Genomic DNA, 16,884 nt, shown 5'->3' on the forward strand with positions numbered 1-16,884 from the left:
ATTGGAGAACGAAACTAGATATCTACTAGAAAACGAAAATGAGAGAACGATAAGTTCCATCTTCTTAAATATTTCCAATTTTTCAATTTTGCATTGAAAATATCAAACATATTTATTTCCTCAATATTTAATAAAAAAAATAAAGCATACAAAGATATTTTTCATCTAATTATCCTATTTAAATTATTTAGTAATTAATTTACTAAAGATTGCTTATTCCAAAATTTTTTGATTATATAACTTGTACGATTAATAAATTAATCGTCGATTAAATTAATGAGAATTTGATTATAATTGTCCTGAAGGAATGATTAATTTTATCGGTAAAAATTGAATAGCAGATTTATTTAAAATGAAATTTTAAACTGGGATATTTATAAAGGATAAGAGGGTATTATGGCTACTGTCGACAATATAGCTACCGCTATTATTTCCGTTATTAGGTGACGTATTCTAACAATTGCTTATGGAGTTATTCGTTTAGTAGCCCACCGCTTTTTAGTGGTGCTAATATGCCAATACATAATGACTGACAAATATTATAAGGCATTTTTACTTTTGAGCATTTCTAAACTTTTTCAATGTACATCTTTAACCTTTAATTATTCATACTTCCTCATTATCCTTAAACTTGAGTGTATTATCACACGAAGGTACATACACTCAAGTATTTTTTTTGTTATTTAACTTTTTATTTGGCCGTATATATTTCGAGTTATACAAAGTTAAAAAAATAACATGCAATTTTGTTAATATGGTTTTTTAAGCAAAATTTTTATATTGAAATATTTCTTCCATAAATCGATTGTCATTCTAAAGAGCGGTGTTTAGAAGCATTAGAGACATCATTTTACGCTTGTTGTTTAATGTTAAACAGGGATAAAATGATATTTTTAATTAAATTTCTAATAGTATTTCTAAAATTTCTAAACGCAGCAAAATACTAAATCAGGAAAATTGTAAACAATGGAAAATTAAAAGTATATAATTTTGTAAGGTACTGTATTTCTTTTAAACTGAACTAATTTTTTAAAATTATTTTTATGGGTACCTATATTACAACCACTTTTTTTCTTCCACCGATTATGCAGTGCATTAGATTTTTATAAATCACGTCCTAAATAATAAATATTTCATTACTTTGAGTCTAGAATCTGTCAAACAACACTCTGACAAATGTAATCGTTCAAGTTTCAATAGAAAATATTAATTATAAACAAAGTTATTCAATAAAATAAAAATGGGTGCCATATTTACCCTCTTTTCTAATATTATATATAATTAAACTATATGCGGATGTGGTCTCTAATCTACAGGTAAGAGAAAATTTAAAAAGTGATTCTAGATAATAAAATAAGACAAAAACCAAAAAATTAAAAATACCAAAATTGCAATTAAGACTTGGTTTTGTAATTATAATAAATATTTAAATATTAACATTAAAAGTGTTTAAAGCAGATGACACATTTAAACATTATAATTAAAAAATTATAATTAAAAAATAAAGCTTTTACTAAAATTTTTATTATTCTCGATTTTAATGCTGAATATTTGAATATTCAACAACGTAAAAAGTTTTTAAAGCACGTGATGACTATTTGAATATTTATAATTAAAAAAACAAAATCTTAATTGCAGTTTTGTTATTCTTGATTTTTGTTGTATTTTATTATTTAATGAAGAATATTAAATTTTCTTTTATCTGTTGCTGAATACTCCTGTATATAAAACTATATTAAATTATATAATTAATTATATAATTTACTATTACTAATCTCTGTGCATCAAACAACAACAAAAATATTAAAAATCTATCCATTAATAAAAATATTAAGATTCTATCCATTAACAAAATTAATCGTCGATTAAATTATTCAAAGTTTGATTGAAAATTAGTTTAACATTGTTTTCAAAATTTATCTGTACAGAAAATTACATCATAAAACTTCCGGTATCTTATTACGTAACATCGCATTTGGTTTGTTCAATGTGATAACGACTGAACCATTTGTAAATATTTTCTCATTTTTCGCACAGAGGAGGTGTTGTATATAGGAATACGAATGCAAATAATACGAAAATATCTTTTTATTCATAATTTTTCTTTATTATTATTGAAGTCTTAGCGTAAAAACGTACAAATCAAAGATAAATATTTTGCGAATACTCGTGAAAGGACGGCGGGCACAACAAATTTATTCAGCGCCGAGATACAATCAAATGACGTCATATATAAATGTCATGATGTTATCATTCTTTTTGTTTCTTATCGCTACATGTCAAATCTCAGAATAGCATGACTTAAAATTACAAGTGCGATATCAGTACATTATTAATGATTATGATACCAACTGGCCTGCTTCTATGAAGGGACTGCCACTTATTAATAACATATCAAGTAAATATATATATATATATATCATTGTCGCATGTGATCCCTGCACGTTTTGTACTATCATCAATTAAATATCGTCGCGAAGTCACATTTATTCTTGAAAGCGTGATTACCGTCTACAAGATTTTTCTTTATTAATGAGAAAAAGTATCTTATACAAATATTCTCGTTAAATTTCTAAAAGTTTTAAATCGAAATTTTGAAAAGTTGAACGAGTTAAAGAAACGTGGATCGATCTTGATGAAACGGACACTTCGCGCGAAGTGCAAAACAAATGGCACAAGTCGTGAATTTCACGAAGCTTCGTAACTCGTGCTTCGCATAATTCAGAGAAATCGGCGGTACTTCGCGACGCCGCGCCGCGCGTGTGACTCGCGTCCGCCCACACTTGGCTGGCTACCCGGCTGAAAAGAAAGTTTCCCTTCGTGGGGAAACTCTTTGGCAGTATCCAATCCCTTACAGATTAGAAATGATTTTCCGTTTGATCGCGGAATGTGATTAACACTGATTTGCCGACCGTGCAGTCCCTCGTTGTAACTTAAAAGCGACTCAGATCTCAATTCTCCCCGCGAAAGGTGAGGAACGCGTCTACAAGAAAAACTATACCCTCGATAATACTGAGAGAACCTTTAGCCAAGCCGGTATCGCGGAACGTGGACTTCCATCCCATCTTCTGGAAGAAGTCGATGTTGAGCGAGCCCGCGGCGATGAACAGGGCGCATCCAATGAGCGAGAAGAAGAGATCCTACAAGATATAAAACACATTTAGTAAAAATGCTATTATAATTCATACTCTATTAATCATCAATAATTTGTTATGAAAACGTACACATAAATTAATGTATCAAATTTAAATTTAGTTTCTTTAATATTCATTAATTCTTCAATCTTAGCAGTATCTTTGATTTTTACAGTATCATTTAATTTATATAATAATTTTATATTACGATTCTGTAAAAATATAACTTGCAATATGCGCTGAAACGTACCACACGGCGGTTCACTGGTGTTCCCATCACGCTGCCGATAAACAGGCCGACCAGAATAATCAGATATCCCCCAAAGGTGCCCATAGTTATCATCGCGGTAGGTTGATCTCCCGCATTGAAAGAGTGGTAGTGCAATCCGATAAGGATGCACACCAAGACCTGTGATCAAAAATATACCTTTAATGGACGAAAATCCTTTTTAAGCTATACGCGCTAAATTATTTCTTTTTATCTTCTCTTTCATTAGAAACAAAGTTCATAAAGCTTTATTGTACTCTCAATCATCTCTCGTCTTTACCTTCATATGGAAACTATAACAGTTTATTTTATTATTATTATTTTTTTTTTTGTTACAAAGTGAAGGTACGGATATCGCTCACAAAACTGGGTCGGCTCGGGGAGAGTAAGTACGTCGACTCTCTTTCAATTCCATCATAAATAAAATATTGTCCACTACTGCCCCAGTTGGCGACTTTATTTCTAGACAACAGGTCATAATTCTGATCGTTCGGTATAGTCGGTATAACTATTAACATGGTTATAAACATAATAAGAGTACTCCGAGTATATTGTTATCTGTGAGAAGGCGCCTGCGATCAACAGACTGATCCTCAAAAATTTATGGAGTGTCCGTAGAATTATATACAAGCAATATATATATATATATATATATATATATATATATATATATATATATACATAAATTTACATATTTTTTTATTCAGTGAAAAAAGAAGTCGATTTTTATCTCTACAATATCTGTATAATAGAATGAGAAATTAAATATTAATACAGATTATCTCTCTGGCTAATTGGGCAGGCAATAGCAGTTGCCAATAAGAAAATGTGTGCGAGGGATAAAAACTAAATTTATGAGCGTTTTATATTACGCAATTACATAATTTTTCATCTCGAAGTCATCCGTGGCGTCAACATTAAAATTGCACCGGTTAGCCTTGATGCAATGAACGCATTCGTTTGACGCCAAATACAGTGTATCTCAAAGAATACCGCACTTGGTCATCCACGTGTGTAGCTTCGATAAGAATGCGATACGTCGCATTTACTAGCCGAGAGCTACTCGTCACTAAGGAGTGCCATCGTATAGCATGGTACATATTAGCAATATAAATATGTATTCTAATCGTGTATAAGAAAGCAGCGCAATAAATTCATCTAGGTATACGTTTCAATCAGTTTAAGTCATGCATTCGACGCATGAATATATTTGTATGATAATTTTTTATTTCATGCAGAACAAGCATTGAAATTGTCTTTTATATTCAACTTTAATGCTGCGTACTAATACCATTGATTAATTAACTTTGAACGCAATGCTTTTCGTTTACAAATTAATGCAAATGTATCGTTACGCGATTCGTCATCGTGCAAAACAAAATGTTTTGAGCTGTTTAGTTGAAAAGTTATTGCGAAATAACATTGCATCGTTAAGATTTTAACAGAAAATCAAATGAAACTAAAAGAGCTAAAATTATATAGACTCGCCAGGTGTGGTTAAAATATCAACGGGCAACGTTAAGAGTCAGCGTAAATCTGTAAGCAAAGCTAGATAGTTGTGTGTGCTTAGCGAGATAAATATTTTAGCAGAACAGCTGTTTTTAAAAACTTGGTTGTTCTGATTAATGCTTTTTATTATATTTATTTATTATTTATTCTATTTTTAATATTATATTAACTTTGATTATTACGCGACACAATATATTATTTTTATGCAGTGTTATCAAAATTTAGTTATCGAATTATAATTTTTCATTGCTAAGTTCTTCTGTTTCGTTTGATCCAAAACATGTTTTATTTTCTTACTAATATTTTATTAAAAATTTTTTTACTACTATTTTGATGACATTTCGTCTGTTGACCCAAACTTTTTTATTCTTTAGAACTTTTGATTGACTCCAAAACGATATGTTAGTATAGGAAATCGAAACAGAATAGCAGGGTGAATAATGCAACTGACATGAGAAACTCATTATACAAAGGGCGCGAGCTTCTCACGGCACGTAGATCCCGAAGAATTCCAACGGAAGTCTCTCGTACCGATTCGTACGTAGACTTCCGGACAACTTAAAGCGAACCGTAATAAGAAGAGAGGGAACCGCTCTTGTACAGTAATCAGTGTGGATTATGTCACTCTCCATTCTTGCCGCCTTACGAATCGCGAAAGATATGCAGCGCGGAATGTCGCGCGACAATACGCCAACAATATACGCCGGCTTTTCGCGTACGTCTATTTTCTCGATCTCGAAAGCGCACGATCAAAATCTGCAATGAACGCTGGCAACGCGAGAAATCATTGGATCAATCGATCGGAAGGAACAGCGCAGTAATGTTAAAAATAAATTCGAGGGCACGTGATGGATCTTTTACAGGAGTATGGGTCGACCTCGGGGATAGTGTTTCCCTTACGGCTGGAAATACGTGTGCAAGAAACACTGATAGGTTTATGTAGCTCAACTTCGAGCCTTGCAGTTTCTCAAGAACCTAGTTTTCTACGCAAAATATTGAGAATAAAAGAACTCAATACAGTAATCTATTCTTCTAGTTCGCAAATACTACTTTCCGATTATGCTAATTAATATATTGTAATGACATTATACGGTTGCATTTACATTGACAAACTCATTTGTCACTTCATAATTTTTCTTGCCTCTAATGCTGTATTTGTACAATGGATGATTATATAATAGAATTTATGCTGTAATTTATCACTTAAATCATATATTAATAAATCTGCACTTTTTCACGAAGATAAAATACTGCTTAGTAGTTGAAACTTGATCCAATGGTGTAGTAACTAGTTACTTATAAGACATCTAAGCTGAATAAAGTCTAATTATAATTTATTTATTTTTTAAAATCTCTATTGTGTAGAATTTTTTAAACTCTATTAAAGAGATTTAAAACAATTAAAAAAATTTTATTAGAGTTTTAAAAAAATAAGTTAAGTGGCCCCTATTCAACGTAGGTATCTTATTTAATAATATACTTACAAGCTCAAGCAATTTTATGATCGACAACCTCGTAATGGTAGCCATTTCGTCTGATCTGTAAGTAGAAAAGAAATACAGAATTAATCGTGCGTGCAATTCGTTAAATGGACAAGAATGCTGGATTTATAAAATTATTATGCGGCGAATTACGATTACGTGTCCGTTGATGGGCACTAAAAATGCACGTATAAATGCAAATACAGTGACTATAAGCATGGAATGTAAGTCGCATGAAAAGGTAATGAACAGTAAAGAGAAACGAAGACACGCAATCGATACAATACTACAGTCATATAAACGAAACCGGAAGTATATGTTGTTAAAGTGATACCTGCTCTTTTACTGAAGAAGACATAGACGTATTGTAAAATAATAATACACTGTTCGACAAGACGTGACTAATGCATACGTCTGGTGAACTTCGGCAGAAACGTAATTACACTTTGCGATTGTGCATTTAGAAATATATATTTACATAATAAAAAATTAAAAGGAATTTAAAGCCTTTCATTTCATATAAATTGGCAAACAGATGACGCAATTTGCAGACTAAATTCTTTTTCTTTTCTTACATCTGAACTGAATTGAATACGCAGTGTTTACTTTATCTCATTTTATCGAAAGATTCCATTTTTATATGCAATTATTATGCATTCAAATGAAAATTGTCATCAACATCATATCTATGATCTTTCATTTATATGTGTCACAAGTCGGAAGGCACGCAGCATTACAACTGATTGTATCTTCATATAGTCCTCGATGACATGTCGTGACTGCAATGACCCTTAATATATCATCATGACATTTATTGCTATTTTAATGACTGCGAGTCTAAATTCAACTCTTTGATCACTTCCGCAGGCTCTTAACTTGTGTGTTGTCTTTTATATATTATACTTGCCTTCTGATGCAGAAATTATTTGTAATAAAACTCGATCTATTTCTTCGAGTGATAAAAATGTTATATACTTTAATATATTAATAAACTTTAATACATATTTATTTATTTCGTTACTTTTGATGCAATGTCTTTGCATGTCAATTTTATTGGCAAAATAATCGTACTATAGCTATCATATTGAAATTAACAAAATCGAGATATTCGAACTTAATAACAGCCAGCCACCGTGCTATATTTAGATATATCGAGTAACTCTCGCGACGTTACACACAGAGTTCGAACCTCTGTATACTTTTCCCAGGAGGGAAAAGTGAGAATGCAAATGGGAACACTCGTGGGATAATTATACATTAAACTTTAAACCGTGACAATCATAATTTAAAATCTTTAATTAATAATGTGGCAACAAGTATCAGGAAATATTACTTTGCTGCACTATTAATTGCCGTAGGCAAATATTGCGCACGCCAAAATTACATTAATGCAAACTTTACGTCATCTCTGACTTGAATGCGTCGGCACGTATAATGACCCTGACATACCCAAGATGGGTAAAATGCAACAAAACTAGAAATAGCGCGAACGTGCATTCTGCATGCTTGTATCAATGGGTAAGACGTGCTCGTTAGTATGTCAAGCGCTGCAATGCATTTTTTAATCACACTTGCTTGAATCATCAATTGAAATTAATATATGACGTTTCAATGAATCATTTATGATAACCGCGTTCAGAAAAAAAATATTACCTCAACAGGAAATTAATATACAAAATATGCGCATTCATATAATTATTCTTATTAATTTCATATAAAAAATTCATAAAGAATCTAACGTGAGTATTATAAGCATTAAAAAGCGTCTATCTTAAAAGGTATTTTTAAATGTGTAGAAATTATTTTAAGAAAATAATTGATCTAAAAATAATTGATTATACGAGCAATGAGAAATGATTAATATACAGAAAATTGAACAATTAAAATAAAATAGTGTTGGCTCATGGTCGATGTGTCGAAATGAAAATATGGATTATTTAGATGATTTATCTTGCGCAGTAATTATGTCGAAAATTTGATATAGGTAACAAGATCTTGTTATTATTCGCAATAACCTTTCGAACGAGTACACGACATAAATTAAATGTTGAGGGGTAAATCGCGGTCATATAACACTTGGGAAGGGGAACGCATTTTTAACACCGAAAAGGAAGACACTTTCACGATGCCTTGACTTCGTTTTTATAATTTCTTTCAAACTCTTTTCTCTTCGAAGCGCTATGTTATTTTTTTATTTTTTATTTTTTTGATATTTGCATTGATGCAAAAATATATATATATATAAATAATTATAGAAATATTTCCAAAAATAATGAAAACAGTTTGTAAAATTACTTAATATTTGTATTCGTATCGTAATAGTATTAAATAAATATTTTGTTATATTTCTAACCACAATGTCGCTAACGCTGTCATTTTGTGACAGATAGAATTATTGTAAACTTAAGGAACAAAATTGTGTATATAAAATGCTCCAAAACATATATTTATATTTTGATACATAATATGATATTATCTTATATCTCTTTATTCTTAAGGTCTATATCTTTTCTTACATTCTATTATTGATTAAAAATATTGTACTGCGTATATACAAATGTGCGATGCATCCGAAGTTCACCTACTTATTTTCTTCGTCAATTGCATCATTTGCTTCAAAGATAAAATTATTGTTTTGCATAACATTGGTCACATTACTTGATAAAAATAGTTGACGTTTCATTACGTAAAATTAAAATAAAATTAAAATTTTAAGTAAATTATGTTTTTTTTTAACAATATATATATATACACACATACGTTGCGTATATAATAAATTTATTACATAAGTTATATACGTATTTATTATAAATATATATATTTTTTAAATTATTTTTTTCAAAAAATATTTTTCGAAATAAAAATTCAACATTTAGTTTCAATTGGCAGTATCTTCTATCTCGCCACAGAATATGTTATAATTTCCGTACATTTGTATACAAGCGAAGCAGCGTCTCGCTTCTTATTCTAATATCTCATTCCAACCGGTCAAGGCTAGTCAGCCCACAAACCAGCATACAAAAGAACAGCACGAACAAAGAGCCTGGAGCAAGCGTCGGGTGCGTCTTAAACTAGCGTCGATATTCTTCGCGTTTCCGTAAAATTCACGCTTTGCAAAATGCGCGAGAAGGAAAACTTTCAAGTCCACTCATCCATTCATTCATTCATTCACACATCGGGCGTGTTCGGCGTCATTAAGGCGTACTTACGTTTTCACGCTTTCGATTTACCGGACGGTCGTAGCTGCTCGCGAGACGAGGGTTCAACGACGACTGATGCTGAAGACCAGCCACGCATTGTGGAGGCGCGTCAGCTAGCCTCGATTTTTACGATCGACGGAAACGCGCCGACTTTTACATCACGCATCGGACAAACACAGGACGCTATGGTTCAGTGATGCTCATTTTGGCCGTGAATCCGCTCGGATATTGCCATAAGCGGGCGTTTTGTCACGGTTTTTAATGTAGAACGAAATTAAAATACGATTAGCAAGACGACGCGATCGACAAAATGACAAAGTCGCGTACTCAAAAGCGTAAAAACTCACGAAAGCCGAAGAAATTGCAACGCATCCTTTGCGACGCCCTAAGCGTCGTGCTTATCTAATTTCGTAAACGTTTATTGCAAGTTTAATTAATTTTAGTTAATATTTATATATCGGAGAAAGGCTTTAAAAAAATTAATAAAAAAATAGAAATTTTTAAAAATATAATTTGTCAAGAGAATTGAATACATAGAAATAGCCATAAATAGCCATAATTTTTAAAACATTATTTTTTTATTACAGAAATTTATTAGTGCATTAAATTAATTAATTTTATAGTCTGTAATAATTACTAATAAAAACGCTACTCAAATATTCGAGGTATCTTCAAATAACTATCGTAAAATAACTAAAGCAGAGATTTGTAACATTTTTCTAAAGTTCTTATTTTGATAATTACAGTACATTTTCGTGTCAAGCTTACATTAACTATGGAATTTTTAATCTTTCCAAAGACATTTCTCTAATTAATTTTATCACGTTATTTTGCATTTAGTTCAAATGTTACAATTTGCGTAGATATAATCGCGAACTCGTTAATTATTTTAAAAATAGTATAGTTGTCATTTAGTCAGCTATCTGATTTTTAAATTGGCCATTTATTTCGTCTCGTTTTGTCACAGATACGAAGATGCTATTTACTAATCGTTTGCTTTTTCGCAATTACGAGATATTATCTATGAAATAAAAAAAAATCCAAGAATCGGATAGTGACTCGAGGATTACGTCAATCGATTACGCTTCGAGTGTGACATCATATCATTTGCTACGCGGTGACGTTACGTCGTATTAATTCAAAAGAAAAGTGAAACATGAATAATGTGAGACTGGCGTGAGTTTTATTTTATAAATAATACCTAAAATATATTATAGAAAAAAAAGTTTCTTGTTTTTGCTTGACATTAAATGTTTCAAAAATTAAATGTCTAATTAAAATTCTATAAAAATAAGGATCTTTTAAATTTGAGTGAGCAACAAAATACAATTTTTTAATCTTGGGACAATCTCAAAGTCTGAACAATGGAGAATATCTTTTGTGAATCGACTCGGCCTATTTCTCGGCCTCAAAATTTAGAATAGAATTTTGTCTTTGCTGTGTAAGTCAATCGTTGCATGAAGTTTATGCTGTAACCGGTACAGGCATGCATAACAAGGCTCATCTGTTGCCCGATATACGAGAGCACACACGTATTCTTCAACATGTATTACCCACGTGCGAAGGATACGACGGTTGTGGAGAAGTCTCTCGAAATATCCCATATGGTTGTGCCTGTTAGAATCTATCCTGTACGCTCGCGTACGACTCACGTTACATTTTAGCCGCCTTTATTTCCGCCGCCGCCGCTCTTCCACACCCACCCACACAACAAACGTACACACGCACGAATACACATAAATGCATGTGTACTACGCCGCCAGCAAATTACCCACGACCGTTCGCGTTCGCGTTCATTAGCCTCCTTTCGCCAGTTGTGATACAACACGCGTTTTCGCCGAATTCTTGCGATTAACACGCCCGCAGTGGATTTCGCTCGATATAATAAGGTCTCTTATTAGAATCCAGTATACAAATAAAATTGCATTAAAAGCAATTAAATTATCATGTTAAATTATTAGCTCTAGAATGTTACTCATATTTTTCCTTACATTAACACTATTCTGGGTGAAAATTCACTCACAAAATTAAGAATTTTTTACACTTGTTCTGCTTTATAGATTGGCAAAGTGTTAAAATAACCGAACACTATTTTAATGCAAATAAAACCTTATTGGATGTTGTTTTAAACTGTCAAAATTTTAATGACAAAAACTGTACTAAACATGAATTAGCACTCTATGAAAATGCATCCCAGTTTCCGTTACCGCAGTACTACTTTATTATTAAAATTAAATAAATTAAAATAATGCGATTATTATGGAATCTCTCACTAAATGCAGCATCATCTATCATGTCTTTTTAAAACTTTTTTAATAAAAATATATTTTTCTTTAGTTAAACAAAATTTATGAATAATAAATATTAAACCAGAAATATAGCCGAAAAACCGAGCAAATAACATTTAAATCGGAAGTGTAGCCGAAAAACGCTTAAATCGGAAGCGTCGCCGAAAAACGCTTAAGTCGGAAATGTAGCAGAAAAATGCTTAAATATAATTAAATTATAAATATACAAATATAATTAAATGTACATACATTGCCTATATAATAATTAATTGAGTCGTAATATAAAATTAGCAATTTCTTTGAAAAGATTCACTCATAGACAGATTTTAATGCACGTATGTACATAAGTCTTTTTTTATCAGTATGAATCATTTCCGTAATACCTTTCCGTAATACACTAAATATTGATATCATCAATTTCCGTGAAATATTATCGTATTATTGTAAAAATAGTCACTTTATTAATATAACGATTTAAAGATATATTATTTGATTGTATAAAGTATTTTCAATATAGAGATTTGTTGTAAAGATATATAAAAGAAATGTTTATCATATAATTAGTTTGACCAACTTCAAAATTGAAAAGGGAGGGAATTTTTCAAAAGGAAGGAAAATGGGGGAGCATTTTACTAGGTGATAACCGAAGAAAAACATAAAAACATTTTTTTTACACGGTTTTTTAATTGTATTTAACAATTTAACTGAAAATAATATTTAATCACATATTTAATGTACTTTTTGCAATCTTTTAAACAAAAGTTAACTAAAAAAATAAAACATTTTAAAAATATCTTTTAAAATAAAATAAGTCTTTTCAATGCTCGTTTTCTTTGTTGTCTTTATATTCAGCTTTTGTCTTGCAAAAGTCTAAAAATTTTTTATTATTTACAACATTGTTGTAAAAGTGCTGACATTGCACATCCTTAAAATTGTATTGCACCATCAACACAGCCTTTACAGTATCAAGAAATTTTAATATTTCTTCGTCCTATTTGGTCACTCAAAGTAACTCTACTCGACGAGTACAATTTTCGAACGCAGTCCATCTAGGTAAAAGAGAAAGCTGTATGATCGCAAAGCATCTCAATGTTTTTGATTGGCTAGCAGTGATTATCTGTATTACAAAGCTAAATTAAAAAGATTTTCTGTATTCTCTATTCTCAATTCATTGTTTTCATTTAGCAATTTTGAAAAGGGAGGAATTTCCTCTCTTTTTCCCTTAGTGGTCACCCTAATAAATAAATAAATAAATAAATAAATGTACATATACATACATATATATATATATATATCTTTACGTTATTATTATTTCTCTCTGTCAAAATTATTTATGTTTTATCAAGTTAATTGTAGAAATAAAAAAAATTATAATAAAATGTTGCTAAAAAAAATTTATTACACAAGCAAATACTGTACGAAAATACATATTTATTTTAGGGACAGCTTAGGCTTTGTTACAAGTTAGCTGTTTTATGCGCAGAGCAATGAATAGCTTCACTGCCTGACGTTTGAGAATCTCTCAAGATGGCGTAGTAATGGTTATCCAACGATTTCAGAATAACAGCGATGAAAGCAATGTACCAGCTATCGCTATTCTTAATACATTCAATGTATTATCAACAATTCTTATGAAAAAAATTCCAAACACTTTACATGACGTGAATTATTCGAAACTCGTGCTTTGGTTTGCTTTCCATTTTCATTTTCATATAATTATACCAATCGACGAAACAGCAATAGAGTATTGGTTCGTCGTCCTCTTCCTAAAGGTAAAATAAAATTTCCTCGATTTATTCCAGATTATATAAAAATTGCCAAACTTAATTTTTTTTTTTTTAAGAATCTTTTAAGTCTTTTTATATTTTAACATTTTTTAAATGCACAAGTATTGTATATCCTTATTGAAATTTCAAAAAAATCGTTCTACTGATCATTTGATAACCTTACAACTAGAACGGTCAATGTTGTGTGTTTTCTACAGACCAAAAATAGAATCTTTATCCCCTGGTTTCCTTCATGCATCATAACAAACGCGCGCATTTGAAAAAAGTACGCATTTGCTAAGAGTAACTCATAGAGATTGACATATGGTAACACATGCATGGAAATCAGGGGTTATCCTGCATCTAGACACAGAACATTCCTTTTTTTTATTCAGTGCAGGAAAACATGGCACATTTCAAGATCCAAGATGTTGCTAGAATTGCGAATAAACGGTAAATTTCTCAGCTCATTCTTACAGCACTATCTATGATCTCAGTGCGGGCGATCAACTCTTTCAGTGTAGGAATTGGCGCCAGTTCTTCAATCTCTTGATCAGAATCGTGTTCACTGATCTTTTCTTCTATTACAGAATGACCGCTTTCGTCAGTGTCTATGCTAGACTTGGAACCGCAAGATCCACTACTATCTTGCTCCTTTCGAATCTAAAATCACAAACATTTACGTCTCTCTCCGTGTATTGATCTAATTAAATAGTTCAAGATAAATAAAAAAAAGACTATGCTGAAAAAATCACTTAAGTCCTAATAAAAATAAAATATTGTTGATTTATTCGCTGTCTTAAATAGTCTATAAAAATGTGAACTATTGTTCTTCCGAAGAATTCAAGTCAGCGTTACATAATTGTAACTTACAACCCATGTTGTTTTTTTTTTATATAGAAACGTTGCATGTAATGAAAATATATTATAGAGAAAAATATAATAAATTTTAAAAAAAAGATATATCTTACGTAATATTTAACAACATATAATTGCTCTTAGGTTCTTACCCACTGCCATTGGTCGAAGAGAACCCACGCTTGAATTAGATACAGAGTCATAACGAAGATCGATAATATGCACATTACAAAATTATGAATGAAGATAGGATGCTCCAATATTTCTTCGTCAGTAAATTCGGTAATGTCGATATACATATCGGCGTGTTTCATCTCCATTATTCCTGTCACGAGCATCAGAATAGCTCCTGTCGCGCACATTGTGAGAGGCTTCGTTGTTACACCAACGCATGATTATTTAATATGGATACGCGCAGTTAAAATTTTGTTTATTACATTGCACCTGTATTGGGACAACTAATTCTGCGTATAGAATGAGAGACGTACGTTGAGATAAAAGTTATTTACCGGCGGTAATATCAGATTAATTGTCATTATTATAAAGAAGAGAGGCTCGAATCGTGTGCAGCATTACAATGATATTTAAGGTTTTTTTTTTCTTTAAATTATATCAAGAGTTATAGCCGTTGTAGTTAATTGTTAGGACACTTGTCGCATATATTTGACACGTCTTAGCGTTTTTGAGAAAAAAATTTACCATCAAAGGGTTTTCCGGAATTATCTTTTTAACAAGCCAGAGACTCATAAGAACAAGGTTCATCAGCATGCAGATGGGATACAAGAAAAAAATGGGATTTCTTTCCTCTGGCAATGCTGGAACAGTGTCGTCCTTTTCTCGCGCTCGATCATTTATATAGTGATGAACGTGATGAAAAATTTCGATAGCCATTGTAATCACCTAAAAAAAAAATCTCTTGTCTCTGTGCATAATGCTATCATCATAAGAATTCATCATAAAGAGTGACAGGAAATTAATAATAATACTCTCAATGATAAAATTTAAAAAATAATGTAGATTAATAAATAGATTATGAGAAGAAAACATGGCAGCAATAACGGTGATAACAAAAACGCTGCAAGTTGCAGTTTTGTAAGAAGATCACGAGAGAGATATCCTGAATGATATTCACTTGCATATGTATTGTGCCTCTTGTTAGCAGGTTTCCACCGATCGTGACAAAACCGTCAGTTGAAATAGAACGCGAGTAATCGAACACTGCGGGAAGCCGCCAGTTTTCTTCTTCCTGAAGCGATTAGAATTCGCAAAGTACACACGTAATTACGTGTACTCATGCATCTCCGATGCGTATTTGATACGCGACGCACATAACATATCCGATTACATAATAAAAATATCGATGTCGCAATTATTGTTATACTGAATCATGTCACGACGGAGAAGTCCCGACTGAAAAACTGGGTCGGTAGTATTGTTTCATAAAATTGTTTCATCTTAGGATGGAGGCACGTAACGACAGCGATGTGTTATCTTAACGTATTACGTGTCATGTTTTTTTCGTACAAAGAGACGGTGACGAAATATTATATTTCTCTGATGCATTTGTTTTGAATATGTGCGAAAATATTTTTTAGATTTGCTTGATAGATTTGCTAGTGAACATTTCAATAATTTGTAAAAATACTGTGCATAACGAATCGAGTTATTCGTTATTACTTCTTGCAATATACGTGTATATTTTTTATACATTTTTCTTTTAATTATATTTTTTATACACTGAAGATAGAGTGTGATTACTTCTTACTATCGGCTTCTCACTCCGAAATAAACGTTTTACACGAGTTCGTTCACGGAGCGAAGTAAATTTTTCAACACGTTTGATTCCTTACGAATTGAACAAAATGTAGACTGACGTGTACGATGTACGAAAGATCCGTTCTTCTCTGAAACTTTTTTTCGCCGTTGTGATACATAGCCTCAAGCTTGGCAACTTCCTGGAGTTTGTGAAGCTCCAGCTCATCTTCATCCTTCTTCCCAATCGATTCTCTATTTTTGGCTAGACTCACCATTAAATCGTTAATTATTAACACAAATTGTCGGCAAATTTCTTTGTCAGTTTAACCTAAATGTAGCAACTGAACGCGACATTCCTGGGTCTTATCTGACAAATGAACAATGACAGGAACGACATCCGTAATCAATTTATGCCAATTATTAGAGTCTCCATCAAGAATACAAACAGAAAATCAATTTTATCTCAGTTCAAATTACTCGACGTTAATAAAACCGGTTCTTAGACAATTTAAGAAGACAGATGCAATGCAGGAATTATGTAATATAAAACGTGATTAGTGCGTAATTATATATAATTTTTTTGTAACTATAGATTTACGAGTCGCGACCACGCCTCTTGATTATT

At 31.5% G+C, this 16,884-nt stretch overlaps 3 protein-coding genes across 5 annotated transcripts in view; 1 reads left to right on the forward strand and 2 right to left on the reverse strand.

The window, feature by feature from the left end:
• The window catches only part of LOC113003834, a 94,648-nt gene that overhangs the window by 18,379 nt on the left and 59,385 nt on the right, over positions 1 to 16,884 (forward strand). The window lies entirely within an intron of this gene.
• On the reverse strand, positions 2,084 to 9,721 carry LOC105195395. The gene is made up of 4 exons (XM_026135047.2): positions 9,602 to 9,721; positions 6,396 to 6,450; positions 3,385 to 3,543; positions 2,084 to 3,140 (listed from the first exon to the last, which is right to left on the reverse strand). The coding sequence occupies exons 2-4, from the start codon at positions 6,438 to 6,440 to the stop codon at positions 2,952 to 2,954; spliced, it is 393 nt and encodes a 130-aa protein (XP_025990832.1). The 5' UTR covers positions 6,441 to 6,450; positions 9,602 to 9,721; the 3' UTR covers positions 2,084 to 2,951.
• LOC105196873 lies at positions 13,952 to 14,851 on the reverse strand. Its single transcript, XM_026135046.2, has 2 exons — positions 14,657 to 14,851; positions 13,952 to 14,309 (listed from the first exon to the last, which is right to left on the reverse strand). The coding sequence occupies exons 1-2, from the start codon at positions 14,840 to 14,842 to the stop codon at positions 14,109 to 14,111; spliced, it is 387 nt and encodes a 128-aa protein (XP_025990831.2). The 5' UTR covers positions 14,843 to 14,851; the 3' UTR covers positions 13,952 to 14,108.

Source organism: Solenopsis invicta, chromosome 6 (assembly GCF_016802725.1).
Source record: "Solenopsis invicta isolate M01_SB chromosome 6, UNIL_Sinv_3.0, whole genome shotgun sequence".
Taxonomy (NCBI): Eukaryota; Metazoa; Arthropoda; class Insecta; order Hymenoptera; family Formicidae; genus Solenopsis; species Solenopsis invicta.